General features: G+C 46.0%; 1 protein-coding gene across 2 annotated transcripts in view; it reads right to left on the bottom strand.

Moving 5' to 3' along the window:
* Nucleotides 1-800: 800 nt before the first annotated feature.
* The window catches only part of FTO (FTO alpha-ketoglutarate dependent dioxygenase), a 358,292-nt gene continuing 338,691 nt past the window's right edge, over nucleotides 801-20,401 (bottom strand). For both annotated transcript variants that reach the window (XM_058527826.1, XM_058527827.1), the window contains exon 9: nucleotides 801-3,117. In XM_058527826.1, the coding sequence (XP_058383809.1) occupies nucleotides 2,964-3,117 (154 nt within the window). In that variant the 3' untranslated portion in view covers nucleotides 801-2,963. The remainder of the gene's footprint in view (nucleotides 3,118-20,401) is intronic.

The raw sequence follows: 20,401 nt of genomic DNA, 5'->3' as shown, positions 1-20,401 counted from the left end.
GGGCTCCCTTCCTGGCACGTAACAATGATCTGAACCATCTTGTTATTTATGTGCTGGTTTATCGTCTGTCTCCCCACTCCAGGGTAAGTTCCTATCTCGGTCCCTGTGTATCCTGGCACCCGGCATGGGGGCTGGCACAGAGGAGCCACTGGAAGGCAGGGACCTGTCCTTGGATGCTCAGGGCTCACCATGCCACTGAGCTGTGGCAGGTGGGCAAGAAAGGTCCGTGGGAGGTGGGGAAATCAGCAGCACTTGGTGCAAAGGGGTCTCTTCAGATCACTGTTCTCAGACAGCCGGGACGGGGGATGGGGAAGCCTGGCGGGAAGCCTGGAAGGAAGTGGGTCGGGGCTGGAGACCCGAGGCGGTCCCAGGGCCAAGGCCTCCCTGCTCCCTCAACCACACACACAGCCTGTGTCCCCGGGAAAGTCCTTCACTAGTTCACGGGGGAGAGGCCGGCCTCCCCCTGGCCTTGTAGGACCTGATTTGGTTGTCAGTGCCCCCAGCAGCCCCGTTTGTATCATCTCTTGCCTCCCCTCCTTCTACCCCCGAAACCTCCCTGGAGAGCATAAGTGATCCTCAGACACACTGAGCTCTGCTCACTGGAAGCCACCATTTCTCTTGAGAAAACATGATCTCACCTTGCGGATTCACTCCAGGTGGTGGGCTCTCCAGCCTCAGCTGTACATCACCTGGCCCCGGGGAGGACTGGGAGGACTTCCTCCAGCCGGGCCCACCCCGGCAGAAGAGGCAGCCCACCCACGGCACGCGAGGAGAAAAGAGCACAACCTCTCGGCTTCTCATGTCATCCTTTTCATATTTTTATTGTCTACCACTGTTTAATGACGTACACGACGTATCAGTACAAGTGGTGCACGGATGCAGCTCACTAGGAATACACACACACTGAGGAAAGCACTAAACCTCATCATTTACTTCCACTACAGGGGTGCAAGCAAGCAGGAGGGGAGTGCTGACACGAAGGGGCGGAGCAGGTCAGGTTTACAACAAATGCTAATAGGGCCAGGGGGGTTCACGCCTCCCTAAGAGCTCGCTGCCAGGCCAGGAGGGAGGCCTCGGGCTGCCAAGTCCTCTGAATTCTAAAGGGAATGCACATGTGTTTATTTTATGTGAAATCTCCCAATTTTTATATATTGGCATCTAACGAAATATAACAGAGAACGAACATGGAGAGGGATAAATGAAACGCCAGGCGAGACGGCCTCGAGGGCGCCGGTCTCTGACTTCCATGTGCCGCTGGCTCCTCCCCTACGTGACTTTGTGTCCTCTCGACGACAGCCCCGGGGGGCAGTGCGTCATCTCCTTTACTGACAAGTCGGGGCGCAAGGACAGCAGGGAATTCACCCAACGTCTAAGGGACTCGAGTCTCCAGATGACGAGACCCCGGCTACTGTGCGCAACGGGGCCTTCTGTGGTGGCCGGCTGTGTGAATGAGCCCGGCCCGGGGCGATTCTGACGGTGGGAGTTTGGTTCTCGGCACGCCTCTCAATGGGCACGAGAGCCCTTCAGCTTCCACACTACTGCACACTACGACATGAGACGGCAGCAGGTGGGGAGGGGGTAGCTATGCTCACGATTCCTGGGGTCACCAAAGCAGGAGCCGGGCCCAAAGGGGAGAGACGGGTTAATGGCATCACAAGACGGCATGGCATGGGGATGGAGGACGGGAGGAATAACGTCTACGTCAGCTCAGCTTACTGATACATAATACTACGAATATTTCCTGGGTGTTTAACTACGTGTCAGAACATATTCTAAGTCTGTAGCTAGATTATTTCATCTAATCCTCACCGTGTGAGTTGGTGCCTTTAGTATCCCCATTACACAGAAGGGGAAACTGAGGCACAGTAACACGTCAAAGGTCACAAAGCTAGTGAGAGTTTCGATCCGGGCACTCTCAGACCAGAGCCCAAGGTCTAACCTCTATGCTGTATCATCTCTCTGCTGCTCCAACATCATCAGGCTGGGGCACTGGGATTCTTTAGTCCAACCTGTCATTACGTGCGAATGGGGGAATTACAGAAAAAGAGGTTGTATGCTGGCTAAATCCAGGAAGCAGTGTGTCTCTTTCCTTAGATCAGGGAAACGTCCTAAGGACAGGACGTCAACTTGATTTTCATTTTCAACGCCTCTCCTTTCCTGTGTGCAGAGCACAGGACTCATAACTCAGGTTTTGCTTAGGTCTGTCTCAGTGAAGGGGAAGAGGCTGCTCTCCAATGAGCCATTTCTCTTTTAATTTATGTCGCCTATGGGGATAGCGGCTACAGAGAACTGGAAAAGAGAATCTCCTGCTCTCAAACTTGTTATAGAAGTGTTGTCCAATAGGACTTCCTGCAGCGATGACAATGTTCTGTATCTGCGCTGTCCAGTCTGGTAGTCACTGGCCACACACGGCCATTAAGCACTTGAAATGTGGCTGCTGCAACTGAGGAACTGAATTTTTAATTACAATTAAAACTGAATTTAAATTTAAGATGCCACATCTAGCTATTGGCTACCATATTGGACAGCACAGTCTCTAAAGGGCGTGGTGATAAAACGAGATGAACGTCTCTCAATCTGTCTTCCCCCGATGACTTCACAGTCATCCACTCTAGAGTCTCTGAATGGCTTGGGGTGGAGGAAGGGAGGCTGGGCTCTGCCACAGGCTGCCCCTGTCACCTCCCCTGGCCTTGGGAGCTGAATGGCTCACATTAAAAATCCAAGTGGGGAATAGTTCTTAGGGGGAGGTTCTTGTTTAATACCAAATCAGATTATAACACTGTGTCACTTTTAAACACTTGAATATTCGTGGGCTCCATGCCCTAGCTGTTTCCAAAGGGGACCAGGTTCTGCAAGTCTAAAGGCCAAGTCTACCCATATTGCCCTTGCCTGGGCCCATGCCAAGGTCGGAGATGAGAAGCCAAAAATATCTTTTCCTCCTCCACCTAAGACTTGTGCTCCTTCTAGGGTTTTGCTTCCAGAAGCAGACCTCTGAGTTCTGAAACCACGTCTGTGAGGTCGAATGGCAGAGGCATCGAAGCATCATCCTTCTCCCAGTATGGCCGACACTCGGGCTTCTGATCCACGGGTAAAGTTCGGGCAATTCGGCACTGGCACCTGGAAGAGACAGAAGACGCAACTAATCCGTGGGAAGAGATTCCTGGAAGACCCCAACCCATGGGCAACTTGGAGGGACACTGCCCAACGCTCCAAAGACAATCCCCTGTGGTGTGGTGACGATATGGAAGAATGAGTGTGCAAGGCAGAAAGTAGGCGTTCATAAGAAGGAAGAATTGCTCTTTATGGTGCTGGAACTTCTTTTTTTTCAATTCCCGGATTTGTATTATCTCTAGTGGCTTCGCAGAAGCCAATCATCAGGGAAATTCAGTTACTCTGCCTTTCAAACGGGGAATTATTTTTTCATTATCTCAACTGTTATTTAAAGTGTGTGATTAAGCCATTATCAGATTTAAATGTTTGTGGGATTTCGATGTATTACTAGATTACTGGGAAAGATTAAATTGAATTTACTGCATTAAAATGTCCAAGAATAGATTAAACAATATTACAGACCAGGATTGACTTTGGAGATCCTGGAGATTTACAAGTGTCCCAGCTTACTGTGCTCAGAAAAAGGCACTCCAAGGAGAGACTGATTTATAAGGATATATGCAAATAGAGGTTAATAATCATTTCCACTGATGAATAGGAGGGGGAAACTTCCACAAAATTAAATTAAGAGGCTCGAAAGAGTTACTCCCTAAGGAAAACACTTAAATCACGGTTTTTATTAAATGGATTATTCATCAATAGTAGAGAAATTAATTATCATAGGCAACTACATAATAGCCTCGTAAGAAAAACGTTGGGGCAACATCGTCACACCTGGGCAGGCATCTCCACCTGTCAGAGAGCTGCTTATTTAAAATTGGTCTGGGAAAGCCCTGTGGCTTTAGCTTTATCTGAAAGAAGAGGATGAGAAAGAAGGAAGCACAAATTGCAATCAAGAATGAACAATCTCTCTACCCTCCCGGAGTACACGGTGGTGAAGGCGCGTGCACCCAAACCCAACACTACGAGTGCATCTGGAAGGGGCACCTGGTTCTCCCCAACTCCTTACTCCCCTCCCTGCATCGGCCTCTAAATCACTTAAACAGTGGCCACACCCACTATTTGTCTTCTGCGTAGGACTGACCATGAAGAGATCAAAGAGAGGAATATCCTGGCCCTATTTCCAAGCTTGATGGAACAGAAGTTTCCTGACTAAAAGACAGCTCCTTCTCTGGGGAATTATTAATGGGGAGGGGATCCCACGGGAAAACATACTTCAACTTTACACCTATTTTCTCGGGCGGTTAATTGCCACACCGGCATCCTGTGCACTCAATCCGTCGTACATTACACATAACATTCCAATATATCTTCAGCTCTCCGCATCGGGCCCTGATAATAGCGTCTGTTAACATGCACTAAGTACTATTATGTAGCACATCACTTCATAAATAATAAGATTAGCTGACCTCAGGGCCCCAAGAAGAGTAATGTGTTTAAATGTTCTCATTATTTATTTAAAACAAGAATTAAAGCAACAGAAGCTGCTTTTGACAATCCTCTTAGCATAAATATTAAACTGTTTGCACTTATAAGCCCCACACAGCGCTGAAGAACAGAGGGTGCGCTCTGCCGACTCCTTCAGAAGGGGTGTCTGCGACTCTGCCACTGCTGTTGTGGTTCTGAGGGGACATCGCTGCCGTTCTAGAGACAGTCCCTAAATCACATGAAAGGGATGGGGGAAATTAATATTCAAGGGAAGCGGGGACTAATTACAAAAGAACTCTGCAGAGCTTTTTAAATTGTGCTTTCTCTCTGCCTCGGAATCACAGAGTAATGCTCCATTTACCAGGGAGGGAAAGTTATTCCAAATTGAGCATTTCAATCTCACAGCGGATAAATTATCTGTGCACACATTATCGTGGCTGGCAGATTAAAGGGCTGTGATAAGTGTCGGTCCACCTAGAATATCATAAGGCTTGTAAAAAGTCAATAGAGATGCTTTCTCACTGTCAGTTGGGTTTTGCCCCCTCGCTTTGAGAAAGTATTAAAAATATTAAAACCTGCTGCAGAGGTCTGCCTGCGCTGTGTTCACAGGCTTCCTAAGCTCACCAGCTTTTCTTCTGGGTGAGGCTGCTCCAGGATTTTCTGCCATTGCTCTTCTCACGGAAGGGTGGCTGGTCCGGGAACTACCTCCTTTTCACGCAGGCCCTGCTGGGGCCTGCAAAGAGTCGTGTCTGTTCATTGCCTCCCTCTGGGCTGGGGGTAGAACCCTCGCTGGGATTCTTCAGGGCCTTAATGTAGATCTTTCAAGGTCACTTAACAACTCTTCCTTTGATGCCCAGTGCTCCTTGCCAACTTCTAAATGGTAGTGACCGGGCCCAGCAGGGGGCTCCTTGTCTGAGGGGATGCATTTACCTACGAGAAAGGACAGTCATCCCAGCTCAAACGATAGTGTCTGATCCAACATGATGCCAGACTGCGGAACTGAAAAAGGAAGGATTGAGAATGACTTGCAGGCATGTCCCCCTTCGGGTTTTAATTTCTTCTGCTCAGATCACTCATTCTGCCTCTCCTCCATCTCGATTTCTCACGATGAGAGAGCAGGGAGACTGAGGCGCAGTGGTTCAGTGTGTTCTCTGAGCCTCTGGAGCTGCTGCTTCCTAGGGGCATGACATCTAGGGCAAGTTTCTTAACCTTGCCGAGCCTCAGTTTCTTGTCTCTCAAGTGGGAATGAGGTGATGATGCTAATGATGATGATAATAATAGTATCATACTTATGGGGTTGTTGTGAACGTTAAATGAATTAAGGCATGTGAAGTGCTTAGAACACTGCCTGGCACATAGTAAGCACTCAATAATTACTAAATACTATTATCGCTACCATCACTTCTACTACGAGTACCAGTGACAATGAGAGACACCAACTAGAGAGCTGCCAGGGTACCTGTGGTGATCCCCCCCTTCAAGCTAACCCAGTGGGTGGCCTCTGGACTGGCTCTTTCTAGGGGAGGCTCTGCAGATAGAGAGGCAGCTCTTTCTGGCTTGAATCAAATTGAGCCTACGGCTGAATCCTATCACAATGTGACATTCCAGGACGCCGAGGCTTATGTATTCAAGCTGCTACAACCTTCCAGTGACAGGCTAAAATGCTCAGATTCAGAAAGACTCAGTGGTTGTTTCTGAAGACCTAGAATGAATGAAAGGCGCTGTCGCTGGACTTTCTAAGTGGCGGTTGTTCCAGATTGATTTGGCATTTACAGGAGATAAAGTTGGGTTGTTTCCTAGCACATATACGCTATAGGCCTTGCAAAACAACGGGGCCCCGAGTTCTCTTAAGAAATGTTCCAGGAATACTGATTGTGGTGGACGTTTGTTGTCTCGTGTCTCCTCCCACCTTTCGCACCAAGAGGATTCGAATGTCCCTGCGGGGAAGCCATCCCTTCCCCAGCTTAGCCACAGTTTGGGTGGGACTGGCTCCACCTCTACAGCCAGGGGAGAGAGAGCCTGGACTAGCTTCACCTAATCAGCACATCCCACTCTCCCAGCAGCAGGGTGTGGTTCAGGGGAAGGCACATGACCAGTCTGGGGCAGGAGTGAGAGAGTAAACCAGAGGACTGCGTGGGAGCTAAGGGGAAAGACCTTACCTCCTGTCTGTGAGCTATTAGGATGTGCGATCTAGAACTGCCATCGTCATTTTGCTACCGAGCAGCAAGGGTCCTGGTGATATTGTTTGAGTAGCTGGATCAAGCCTCACTTGAAGATACATATGCTTGGACCCTCTCAGTTTCATAAGCCGTTACTGTCTGAATTAGGTTTTCTCGTCACTGGCAACCCAAAGAGACCTGGCTGATATGCTGGCCATGCTTGTCACTCTCAGTGACCTCCTGCCTTGTACAACCTCCATTGCCATGGCCCTGCCTGCCAAGTGGACGCTGATGGTCCTCCAAACCGAGATGCTGCTGCTGACACAGGGTCACATGTGCAGAGATAATCCGGGTATGAAAGCATGACAATATTGGCTTTTGTTTTTGGTTCAAATATTTGGGACAAATTTCTACCCAGAAAACAAGGAAGTGCTGATGTCATCCACACTGGTCTTTGCATGAAAATAAGACAGTTTTAATAACTAGAGCTGGAAGACCTTTCCAAAGAAAGTTAAAAAAATTTCCCTAAACTCAGTGTTCCCAAGGATAGCAGGTCATTCTGAACCAGCTGAACGTAAGAGAGTCACAGTTTCCCCTTTCAACCTTGACCTCTCTACTCCTGTCCAAAAAGCAAATAAATTGGGATCTATTCAGAAAACCCCGCTCCTTTCATGAAGCATTGCAAGGGGAGCAGAGGCAAATAATACCTACTTCATCTCTCTCCCTCCCAAATTCACATTATTTTGATTCAAAGGACTCTATAGGCCACCCCCAAAACTCTTGCTCCTTAGGAATGGCTCTCCCTGAAAGATCTATAACACAACAGGAAGCAACTGGAAGGTCTGACATCGGCTGGCCTGTCAGCACTGTCCAGATGTCCCCGTCTCCCCCCACAGGTGTAACTCATGCAGGGGCCCTGCCCGCTCATTTCCCCAGGGCTACACTCGCATTCGGATGACAAGGATTGCAGCTACATTAGTGAACATTGGTCGCCATGCTAAAATTAACCACTTTAGCTAAAGTGTGTGTTAATTATGGGCATGCAAGCAGTCAATAAAAGGTTAATGCAAAAGGCAAAGGATAAATTTCTTCCCTTACTGCATCACTTCACAGACTAAATGACCAACATTATACTTTGTGTTTTTAATCAATAGGTTTTACAGTAATGTGCTGGCCATTGATTTTAAGAAAACATATCCCGTCTTCCTCCTTGTCCCTAAACTTTGTAACAATGAAGGACAGGTAACATTTCCATGACTCTTGATGAAACGGTCAAGACGACTTCAGGAGAAATGGTGTCTGCTAAAAGATTTACTGGGATGAGCAAGCTTAAAAAAAAACATACAAAAAACTAAAACTTGATGGAGAAATATTACCAAGCACAGGCCACTGAGGAGATGAGAGAAATGAATTCCCAAGTGAGAATTCTTCAATAAGAAAAAAGAGAGCGACTCCTGATTAAAATAACAGTTACATTTTGTACATTGTTTAAACGTCCCAAAGAATCTTTTGTTTTTTTTGAGGAAGATTGGCCCTGAGCTAATATCTGTTGCCAATTTTCCTCCTTTTTTCCCCTCAAAGCCCCAGTAGATAATTGTATGTCATAGTTGTACATCCTTCTAGTTACTCTACGTGGGACGCCGTCTCAGCATGGCTTGATAAGCAGTGCATAGGTCAGCGCCTAGGATCCGAACCCGCAAACCCCAGGCCACCGAAGCGGAGCACGCGAACTTAACCACTACACCACTGGGCCGGCCCCCCAAAGAATCTTAATACACAGCACTATTCTATCCGATTTTCACAGTAACCAGAGAGAAGTGGGGAGGTAGGTATCTGATCCCCACTTCGAGTGAGGGCTGCCTCACCCAAGGTTAACCCAATGGTAAGTGGGAGAGTGAGGGCTGGGCCAGACTCTGGACATCTGGTTGGCTGCCCTTTCCACATATTCCATCTTTTTCATGGACTTCCATTTGGACTAAAATGGACCCCGTCCCTTCACTACTTAGCTATTCTTGCCAAATTTAGATATTCAGGAGATCCCAAACCATTTCAGGGGAAAGAAAGGAGCAAAATGTTTTGGTTGTTTTTTTCCACATTTCTAGAAGGACTATATTACGGCAAATGACTGACAAAACTTTCTTTTTGTTCTTTTCATTCTAATGACTTTGAGGTTTATAGCACGAGCATTTACAGTCTATGGAAATAAAAGATACACGCTCATCTCTTAAGAGCATAAACTACTTCCTAGTATATTCCTGGGTGACCTTGAGAAAAATCTCTCAACCTCTTAGTTTCCTCAACTGTTACATGAAGCTAATGCTTCTCTGCTTCACTGTGTTATATGAAGACAAAATCCAGTAACGTATATAAAAGCCCTTTAAAATATGTAAAATACCCCACAAATGCATAATTATGCCTCAATATCCCCTTCCTAAATATATAGACACAGGTCTTATTTTAAAGACACAGCTGAGGATGCAACGTTTGCCAGGGTGCTTGTAACATTTGTAAATAAAGATGAAAGAAATCATACTTCTAAAGACTAGAGCAATCTAAACTAACAGCTTCATCAGAAAATGTTCAATGACTAAAAAAGTGCACTCTTCTTCAAGTCAGAGATTTTTCTGGAATTTTAACTTACAATGAGGAGCTGACAGTCATCCTGGTTAATGTTAAGCAGGAGTCTGTTTTAGGGTATCAGCCCATCAGAACACATTCCCTCAGACACTATAAGCCAGTGTCAAGGCTTAAGAGGCCTCACTCACGAACAAAACACCTGGGGGCCTTCAAATCTACACTTAACTGCAAAACCCAACTGCCAGGATCAGCATGAAAAAAGTGGGAAGTAACAATGCAAAGGACAACAATCTCCTCAACGGTCTTTTATGCTTTAGAGGGAGTATGAGACCCACTGGCACCCGAATGTTCTCTGTTTTTCTGTCTTTCTGGGGCCATTAGAGTCGCAGCATCTTGCCACACAGGGTGATTCCAGCGTTTAAAGATAAGTATGTTCACATAACATGGTATCTAAATCCCTGATTGTACCTGATGTACAATTTCAGGGATTTTCATGCATAATTCCGACTGGCCATGATGTCTACCTTGAACACTATGCTTCGCTCCAAATAATCTGTCTTAGTCAGTGGTGAGAAAAGTATGCGGTCCAGTTTATAATAATCGACCCTTGACACTCTAAATCCTTTGAAAAGAAAGGAGTGAGTTACTGAATTTATAATCTGTCTTCTTGGACTTTTTGTTACCGCCATCATGGCACTGTGGACAACTCTGCACATAAAGAGCCGCCCTGTCACATCTGTCATAATGGTCCACTTGGACAAAGTTGGGTTTATAAAATCAACTTGTTAAGTTTGTATAACTCAGTTTACCCACTGCAGAACCACTAAGCAAATCCAATTCCTAAATGAGTTTCAACAAAGGACACGTTCACTTTCTCTTTGAAAGGCTTTTAACCTCTAGCCTCTGTCCCACATACTAATGTTTCCAGATCAGTAAAGTCAACACACATCAGAGGGAGGAAAAGCCAAACTCTGGCCCATGGGTCAGCTTTTTTTTTTCTCTCCAGGTCAATATACCTTTTCAGTAGGTAGTATTTTTCAACCATGACCACTTGAGAAGCTGGCCTTGGCTTAACTCCTAGTTGTATGAGAATCTACTTTTGGGCCTCACACTTGAGGGAAGAAGTGAAAAGCCTAATGCAAGAGAGCCTGCTTAGGCGCTTCACAACCAGATGCCCCCAAACGCTTCTGAACACTTGCGCCATCGAGCCCCCTGGATAACCAGCCATCTGTCAAGAAATCCCTGTGCCCTTCAGCACGGGCACCCCTGCTGTCTGGATCTTAGCCAGTCAATCAGCATACTGATGGAGCTCCTCCTGTGGGCCTGGGCTGTTCTCCTCTCTGGGAGGAGGAGGGGGGCCGGATGCAGGTGATGCCCAGCTGCTGTAAATAACTGGTGTGCTCCACAGGTGTTCTGAGCTCAAAAGGCATTTTGTATGTAAATGATGGTGTTCACAGTTCCCAAGTCCTCCCCGCAACACCAATACTACCTATGAGTTCTCTGAAATATAACATTAACACACTATATAGCCCAATAAGCATGAATATCAGGGGCTTTTTGTTTTGTTTTGTTTAATGAAAAAGGACATTTCGAGTTCCAACTTGGGATTCCAGGAAGAATTTCCTTTGATAAGGGTTTCCCATCCTCCGGGGTTTGGTTCCCGGGCGTGGATCTATATTACTCATTGGTGGCCATGTTGTGGCAGTGACCCACATACAAAACAGGAAGATGGGCACAGATGTTAACTCAGGGCGAATCTTCCTCAGTGGAAAAAAAAAAAGTAGCCAATAATAAATACTGAGTTCCAGGCACTGTATACTTAAATTCTATTTAAATGTTTGTCCTCAAAATGGAAACAGGGCTGGAAGATTAACTAACTTGTCTGAGGTTTCATAGCCAAACAGAGGATAGAGTCAGGATTTGGCAAAATTGTCAGACTCCAAATCTCAGGCTCTTTGTACCATTCTAAAATACGGACATCAAACAATCATTTTTGGTCTTTCTTAAAAATAATAGTTTTCCAAAGGCACCTCGCCCCAAGTCAGACTCTCAGGAGAAGGGTCCTGTTAACCTGAATTTTCACAAGTGACTCTTCGGATCAGGACAGTTTGTGAGAATGCTGCGCCATGTAATGTGCCACAACGGACCACAAAGATGCTGAAGCTGGAATGTGGGGGAGGACACATGCATGTCTTTGGGTCCATAAAGAACTCACATTAAATTCACCTCCATTTCACTCAGGGTCGGCTCTTGCAGACCTGCAACTCGGCCCCCTAAGCAGGCAACTGGTGACTTCGCAGGGCCCAGCACACAGAGCAGTCCTCCTGGAGTTCCTCCCCCTCCTTCAGGGACTCCGACAGGCCCGTGGAACCACTTAGTACGTGAGACTGCTTGGCCCACCACTGGGGTGTAAACCCAGGAGGTGGAGGGCTGAGAACAATTTCATCCCCAGGTTCATTTGTCGGCTTGTCAGTTACATAGTGATAGTGATGAATGGGCTACCCTGACAGCTGAACATTTAGGAGCTGATGACCTTTGATCTCTGGTCACATGATAGGGTCACCTGAAACTTGCATGACTTCTACCTGGCCAAGGGTAACAATATAAAGGTCAAATGGGCTGGACGATTATATGTATCAAGTCTGAGGCAGCCTGGTTAGGAGCTTCAAGAGAGGCCGGGTTGGGTTCCCCAGCACACAAAGCTATGGAACCATGGCAGAAATGTGCTCAACAAAAGATATACAATTTCAAAGCAGTCTAGAGTAACTTTCCTTGCAAGGGAATAGAATGAACTCATTATTTTTAAAGGGCAACAATGAAAACAAACACTTTGGAAGAAAATATATTCTGCCAGTGACTCTGCCATTGGGAGGGAAAGCATACAGGCATATAACTTAATGAGTGATATTAATGCTAGACCTGCAGCATGGCAGAAGGTCCAATTTGATGCAATTACTGGAACAAAATCCCCACCGGCTAGTATCAAGCCCTCCTTTCAGCCATAGGATATGGTCTCTCCGCTGTCCTCTGTCAGCAATGTACGCCACAAAGGACATGACTGACACAAGATAACCCTTTCCAAATTTCATGACTTCCCTGTTGCTTGAAACGTAAGTCAAGTTTGCATGGGACAGTCTCAAACTTCAGAAAGATTCCAGAATAACTTACGATCAGAAATTCAGGGCAGCTGTGATTTTTAGACACACTCTAATATTAAAAATTTTCTTCTCGCCAATCTGAAGATTTTGCTTTTTGACCATTTGCTTAAATTTCATTTACTCAGAATCAGATCATAGCTGTGACATAGGTAATGAATACAGTTATGAAAATGAAAGCTAAAAAGATCAACGTCATTGATTTCCAGAAGCTAGAAACTTCATAACCCATGGAAGAAGCAGATAATACAGAGAAATATGATTTACATTAAGAGTCTGGGGCCGGCCCCGTGGCTTAGCGGTTGGGTGCTCGCGCTCCGCTGCTGGCGGCCGGGGTTCGGATCCCGGGCGCGCACAGACGCACCGCTTCTCCGGCCATGCTGGGGCCGCATCCCACATACAGCAGCTGGAAGGATGTGCAGCTATGACAGACAACTATCCACTGGGGCTTTGGGGGAAAAATAAATAAATAAAATCTTTAAAAATATATATATATAAGAGTCTGTTTTCTACAAAGGATTTTTCCCTGCAAAGTCAAAGACGGACAGACAGACTGCCACTGGAGCGTAATCCACTCACACTCCTGAGAGATGAGCAAAGCAAAGGACAATGGCTTACAGAATAAAAGGCCAGCTGTTCTGACTTTGGAATGCTCATTTGAGTTGTAAGCTGTGAAATAAATTTGAGTTGATGGTTCCCCCATCTGCTCACCTGTCAGTCTACTTCCACTGTGCTGCTGTTTTTAGAAATACTTCCGTGTAACCTGCTTAATTGGTTTCTGGACGCCGAGAAACATCTCCCAAGTTTATTTTAACCTTAGTCAGAACACAAGGCTACTGGGCCTTTGTTTTTCTTCTCTTCTTAAGAACATTCACTAAAGGTCAAGCACACTTACAGTAGAACACTCACCAAAGCCCACCACCAACAGCGTGGGGGAGTGCAAAGTCAGAATTAGAGAGAAAATGGTGGGCCAAAATAAAACACCGATTTATCAAGGACATACCCGTCTTCTGATGAATTTATGCTCTGCACTGATTTCACAGCTAAGTCAAAGTTAAAGTTCTTACAACAGTCCACAAGTCCCTACGTGATCTACCCCTTCCCACATCCCCACTCCTGATTCTCTGACCTTCTCTCCCTCCACTGGTCCCATTGTTCACCCTGTTCCAGTCATACTGGCTTATTTGCTCTTCCTTGAACAGGCAAAGAACACTCTCAGAGCATTAGTATGTGCTGTTTCTTCTACCTCAAAAACTCTTCCCCTAAGAGATCCATGTGGCTTGCTCCCCCCCACTCCTTCAGGTCACTGCTTAAACAGAATCTAGGCAGTGAGGCCTTCCTTGATGGCCCTACTTAAGATAACATCTCCCCTTTCCCCCTCCATCAACCCCAGCACTCCCCATCTTCTTTCCCTGCCCTATTTTTCTCCACAGCACTTGATACCACTTGGTGTGTGTGTGTGTGTGTGTGTGTGTGTGTGTGTGAGCTAAGCTCCCTGAAGGCAGGGATCTCTGTCTGTTTTGTTCACTGCTACATCCTCCAAGCCTAGAGCAGAGTTTGGCACATTGAAGCCACAATAAATACAGTGCAATGCACAAATGATTGAAAGCAACTTGCATCTGAACTGTACCTCCTTAAAATGGAACTAATTTCCCTGCCACATAACAATGTGATAATGATAGTAAAAGTACGAGGCACAATCAAAGGGGGAATAACAACAATATCATTGTTACCCACTGACAAGGAGGATGGTATGGTAGGAAGAGCACTGGTCTGGGAATTCGAGACCCAGCTCTGCCACTACCTTACCCTATGACCTTGGGCAAAACCTTGACTTTCTGGCCATCAGTACTCAGATCTGTAAAATGAAAGGTTGGGTTAGACAATCCCTAAGGTTCTTCCCATCTCTAAAAAATTGGGATTTTATATATAAACACTATGGTTACCTCCACATACCTTATCTCATGTAACCCACACTACTAGGGAGGGAAGAGAGCGGTCCTCCCAGTCTTGGAGATGGGAAGCAGAGGCCTTGCTCCAGGTCACATGGCTAGTGTGTCACACGGCTGGAACTGGAACCTTCCAGTAGGCCTTGTGCTAGTCCAGCAGTTTTCCACTAAACCGCACTTCTTCTGTTGGTAGAATTGGAAATACTACCAGTCACTGTTACTCTGATTCCAAACTACTTCTGCAGGCAAGTTCTCATCCCCTCAGAGGTAACGTGTATCACAGACCCCACTGGGGACTACGCTACTCTAGCCAAAGAATCCATGAATTCTCTAAGCTGCTATTTCATTGCAAGATTAGAGATAATAAACCACTCCATTTGTCTTTTGATGTTTTATGATAGGAACAGAATTACACTTCAGTGTAGCTCTTCTATAGAAGGGCAAGAAGTCCAAGCAACTGTAGCATCAAGACTGCTGTGCCAACAAGGCCCCGGAACTCCAAAGATGTCAGAAACGTCCTAGTCTTAAGTCCAAAGAAAATCTGCATTTTTATACCCTCAGGAACTGAATGACAGTGTTTCTGCAGCTAACGCTGAGAAATTAAAATTGTTTTTGCCGACATAATTATCTACGCTCCTAGGTTCAGGGATCAAGAAGGATGACAACTCAGTGTAGCTTACTAAGTGCCTGCCTATGGATAAAGCCAGGATTTAGGAAGAAGGAGCACTGTTATTGTCGTGTGTATGCATGTATGAATGTTCATTCACTCAACAAATATTCACTAGGTACCAGAATCTAGAGACACAGTAGTGAACAAGACCAAGTCCCAGGTCTCATGGAGGTTACATTCTGGTGGAGGAAGACAGATAACAAGCATGTGTTATCAGTTACAAACTGAGTTTAGCTGCCAGCAAGAGAGACTAGAAAGAACAGCGGCTAAAGAAGATGGAAGTTTATTTTCCTTTCACGTTAAAGAAGTTTGAGGAGGTCACACCAGAGCAGTTCACAGATATCCAGGACCTAGGCTGTTCCCTCTTCTTTGTTCTTGTCACTCTTAGCTGATGGCTGCCATCCTTGAGGTCACCTCATGGTCCAGGGTGCTCCAGCCACCATATCTTGAGTCCCGGGCAGGGAGCAAGAGGAAGGGGAGGGGTAAACACTCTCTGACCTCCTCTTTTTAAGGAAGACAGCCAACCAACTAATGCCTCTATCTCACTGACAGGAACTCAGTCCCTGGGCTGCAGAAGGATGGGAAGCGTAGGTTTTTAACTGGACACAGTGCCCTCTTCTTTCCTCCATGAACACTGAGATTCTATACGAAGGAGAAGGAAAGAATGGGGACAGGATGAGGAACTAGGGTTCTCTGCCACACGGTGTAAGCAAACAGATACTAAGACAATTTCTGCTAGAGAGCAATGCTCTGGGGCAAACCAAACGGGGAAATGAATGGGAGTGAATGGAGAGACAGGGGAGGGGCTCTGGCTAGAGGGGATTCTGGTAGGCATCTCTCTGGGGGAAGAATATTTTAGGTGAGAACGAGTTAGGCACAGGCAAGGGACAGCAAGGAGGCCACTGTTGCTAAAGGAGGGTGACAAAAGGAAGGAGGAGATGGGGTCAGAGAGGTCGAGGGTCTTGGAAGCCACTCTACAGACTGATTTTATTCTTAGTGTGACGGGCAAGTCCTGGAGGGTGTAGGCAGGGGAGTGACAGGATCCACGTCCCAGTCCTCTGCAGAAAGCCTCTACTCCTTCAGGCATTGGGTCACTTCAGGAGAGTAAACTTCTGTGCTCAACCTACACACAGTGTTCGGTTAACGAAGCAAGATATCCTCCTTAAGACTCTTCCCTGGCCCAAGAGGCCACTCCTCATGCCAGGGCTGGGAGGGAGGGCTCTGAACCTGATCGTCCTGACGGCTTGGATGCTTTGTTCCCCTCTGCACTGGAACAGAAACGAAGAAATGACGCCAGGCCTCCCTGTATTCCTCAGTTCACCTGATGGGTATCTTCAGAACTCAACTTACATCCAACTTATGCTGTTCTTTTTCTTTTCAGGGCCATGGATTCAGGCTGAGGAAGAAGGGTAATCCTATATGCTGAGAGCCACGGAAGACTGAACAGGCCTCTGAGTCAGCGCTGGGTTTGCTTCTAAAGTGACTTTAGAAGGGTTTGAACTTTAGTGGGTTTGAAAGGAGTTTTTAAAAATTGCACTTCAATAGAAAGCAGACCAAATTCTGAAATCCGCCAAAGGAAGTGTTTGCTGTGCTGCTAGCGACGCCACCCGTGAACAAGGCCCATCAGAGCCTCGGAAAGGAAGGACGAGTTGCCAAAGAGACTGCCTTAGGGTTGCAGTGTGGCCTCCAAACTTCAGGTTAAGTGGGTGGGCTTATTAATTAATCATCACAACCACAACTTTCCCACCTGGGCATCTTTGAGGAGAAGGCAGGCAGAGAGACAAGCCATTGCCTATTTATTACTTACAGTCTTGCACTCCCCTGTCTTCAACAGACTGGTGCGAAGTCTCACACTTCGGGAATCAGAAGGCTTGGCTCTGCAGTTCCTTCACTGCCTGGGTGACCTCATTCTCCCAACACCAGTGTTTGCTTGTGGGGTGACCTTGAGAAGGGCACTTAATCAGCATTTTCTCATCTATCAAGCTGAGACAGCCACAGAGCCCCGGAGTCACATCTGGTAAACACTCCAGCGTGGACCAGTACTGGCCACCTCATCTCAAAGGCCCCTGGCTCCGGGAAGAAGGCTTTTTCCAACAGGGAAAACGAGTGGGGCCGTGTCCTTGCCACGTGCTAGTTAGAGATGGGGAGGGGGTGGAAGACGAGAGAGTCTCTTTGAAGGAAAGACACCCTTAGGCCCTCACTGCAGATCCCAGGCGCGTTCTCATTTGCCAAAATTCAGAAGGTCATAAGGAATCACACGACATCTGCTTGTGCAGAATGTCATTATAGAAGAGTCTGGGAACAAGAGGCCTGTGACAAGTCACCTTTCCAGCTCCTGAAAACAGGCCGATTAATGGGGGAGTTCGGCTCCGCACTGAGATTATAGGCGAGGGGTCAGCTGGGAACGGGCCAGGGCTCGGTGGTGAGTCAGGACAGCGCAGCGAGGACTTGATGAGCTGCCGTAACCTCCTGCCCCATGCCTGGCCTGCCAGGGAGCCAGGCTTCTCAGCAGACTGCTAAGTTAGAATTTACGCTTTTTGGAAGAACGGTTCTGCAGTCAAGACCACCAGGGAGTTGGCACGGAATACCTTACTGAGGGTCCATTATGCTTTCTCCGTAGCGCCAGCTGATAGGTTAGCTCAAGTCAGGCCACAGGACCAAGGACACTCGCTGTTCCTAATTTAAATTGCTCCTTCTAGCTGGAGACGACTCACAAAGGTCCTAGAGCCCAAAGGCCCCCACCAGTAAGTTACAAGGCCAGCGTCGTACGGATAAGTGCCATCAAGCAAGTGGCCTGCCTGTGTGGTGTGAGTGGAGGGGTACCAGGACGGCATTCCCTCCAAGAACAGTTCTTGCTCTGGCCTCTAACCCATGCTAGAAAGTGTACCATTAATTCATTTTTTCAAGTGTGGGGGGAAAAAAGAGGGAAAGGCATTTTAAAATGCAACTACTTCTAGGGAGGACAATATTTTAAGTCACCTCTTAGATGCTGCTTCCTGGTAGCTCTGCGTTCCCTGGGGGGAGAGGAAGAGGTGGGGTTTCCAAAGCCCACTGTTACCTTCTTTACAGTGTGACCAAGGGCTGACTGCGTGGACAGCCTTCTGGGCAAGATTTGTTCCGGAGGCCAGCAGATACAGACTGGAAGCGTTATTAACTGGTTCCAAGTTAATGTCCTTTTCCAGTTGGTCTCATGTAAGCACCGGGGAGTTATGGCCACTAACTTAAAATGATTTGTAAAGTTCTCTCCCAGGAGAAAGGAGCGAGGGAGTCTGTGAATTGTTTCTCCATAGAGGGTAGAGCACAAGGATGACGGAGCGAGTTCAACTGGGAAGAAGCTGAGCCTCTCTCCGAAAAGGGAGGGGCTTCTCATTTCCAGCAGGGTAATGTTTGACAGTCACGGCTAGCTCTCCTAGACCTCAAATTTGACAGAACCTCTGTTCTTAGGAGCTAATCTCATCTCATGCCCTCTTTTAAAGGCGCCGTTAATAGACTTGCTCGATACATTTGTGGCAGAGTCAGAGGATTAGAATTCAAGTCTCAAGATCCTTAGTTCACTGTGAGCTGGCTTGTTCTTTCATTTTTAATCTTATAGTTGTTAACAGCTAACACTTTTTGAGTATCTACTTTGTGCCAAATGGCATCCTAAGTGCTTTACTCGTGTAATCCTAATAACCCTATGAGGTTGGTACGATTATTATCCCCATCTTGCAGATGGGAACACTGAGGTACGGAGTGGTTATGTAATTTGTGTAAGGTCACAGAGATTGTGAGTGATGTGGCTAAGACATGAACCCAGGCAGCCTGGCCCCAGAGCCATACTCTAAACCACTACCCTACACCATTATTGAGACAGTGCACACTCACAGGGAGACCCCACAACCCCTGAGTTCCAGCTGAACCCAGCCTTTCCGCCCCAGCTGCTGCCTGAATGAAGTCATAGGGAAGATCCCCCAGTCAACCCAGAGAAGGTCAGAGCCTTACATGAGAAATAATAACTGTGGGTGTTTTAAGCCACTAAGTTTTGGGGTGATCTGTCACATAGCAAAGGATAGCTAAAATAGTGTTTTCTGTATTTTTAGTTCCTTAATTGGATACTCTTGTAACTTTAGATGATATGCCTAAATTCTGTATCTGGTTCCATTAACTTTTTAATTGTGGTAAAATATACATAACATAAAATCTGCCATTTTAACCATATTTAAGTATACAATTCAGTGGTATTAACTGCATTCACAATGTTGTGCAAGCATCATCACTATTTCTAAAACTTACCATCACCTCAAACAGAAATTCTGTACCCATTAAGCAATAACTTCCCATTCCCCCCTTCCCCAGTACCTACTTGCCTCTAATCTACTTTCTGTCTGCATGGATTTGCCTATTCCAGACAGTTCATAGAAGTGGAATCATACAATATTTGTCCTTTTGTATCTGGCTTATTTCACTTGCCATAATGTTTTCAAGGTTCATTTAGGTAGTAGCATGTATTAGAATTTCACTCATTTTTATGGCTGAATAATATTCAATTGTACCTATATAACACATTTTGTTTATCCATTCATTTGTTGATGGACATTTGGGTTGTTTCCACCTTCTGGCTATTGCAAACAGTGCTACCATGGACACTGGTGTACAAGTATCTGTTCCCACCTTCTGGCTATTGCAAACAGTGCTACCATGGACACTGGTGTACAAGTATCTGTTTGAGCCCCTGCTTTCAATTCTTTTGGGCATATATCTAGGAGTGAAATTGCTGGGTCATATAGTAATTCTATGTTTAACTTTTTGAGGAATTGCCAAATTGTTTTCCAAAGGCATTGAATGATTTTACATTCCCACCACATTCCCAGTAGGTACGAGGGTTCCAAGTTTTCCATATCCTTGCCAACACTTTTTATTAGTATTATTATATTATTATCACAGCCATCCTAGTAGGTGTGAAGTAGTCTCTCATTGTGGTTTTGATTTACATTTCCCTAACGACTAATGATGCTAAGCATCTTTTCATGTACTTATTTTTTTGTATATCTTCTTTGGAGAAATGTCTAATCAAGTCCTCTTCCCATTTTTTAATTGGGTTGTCTTTTTGTTGTTGAGTTTTAGGAGTTCTTTACATATTCTGGATATTAAACCTTTATCAAATACAAAATTTGCAATTTTTTCTCCTATTCTGTAGGTTGTTTTTTCACTTTCTTGATAATGTTCTTTGATACACAAAAGTTTTTAATTTTGATGAAGTCCAATTTATCTATTTTTTCTTACATTCTATTAACTTTTGGCAGAATCTCTTAACTTCCTCTTTTACAAGGATAAGAGTGCCCAACATAGAATGAAAGACTCAGCCAGTTAACA

Source organism: Diceros bicornis, chromosome 32 (genome assembly GCF_020826845.1).
Source record: "Diceros bicornis minor isolate mBicDic1 chromosome 32, mDicBic1.mat.cur, whole genome shotgun sequence".
Classification (NCBI taxonomy): Eukaryota; Metazoa; Chordata; class Mammalia; order Perissodactyla; family Rhinocerotidae; genus Diceros; species Diceros bicornis.
The sequence above is the reverse complement of the archived record's forward strand: the minus strand, read 5'-3'. Positions and strand labels throughout refer to the sequence as shown.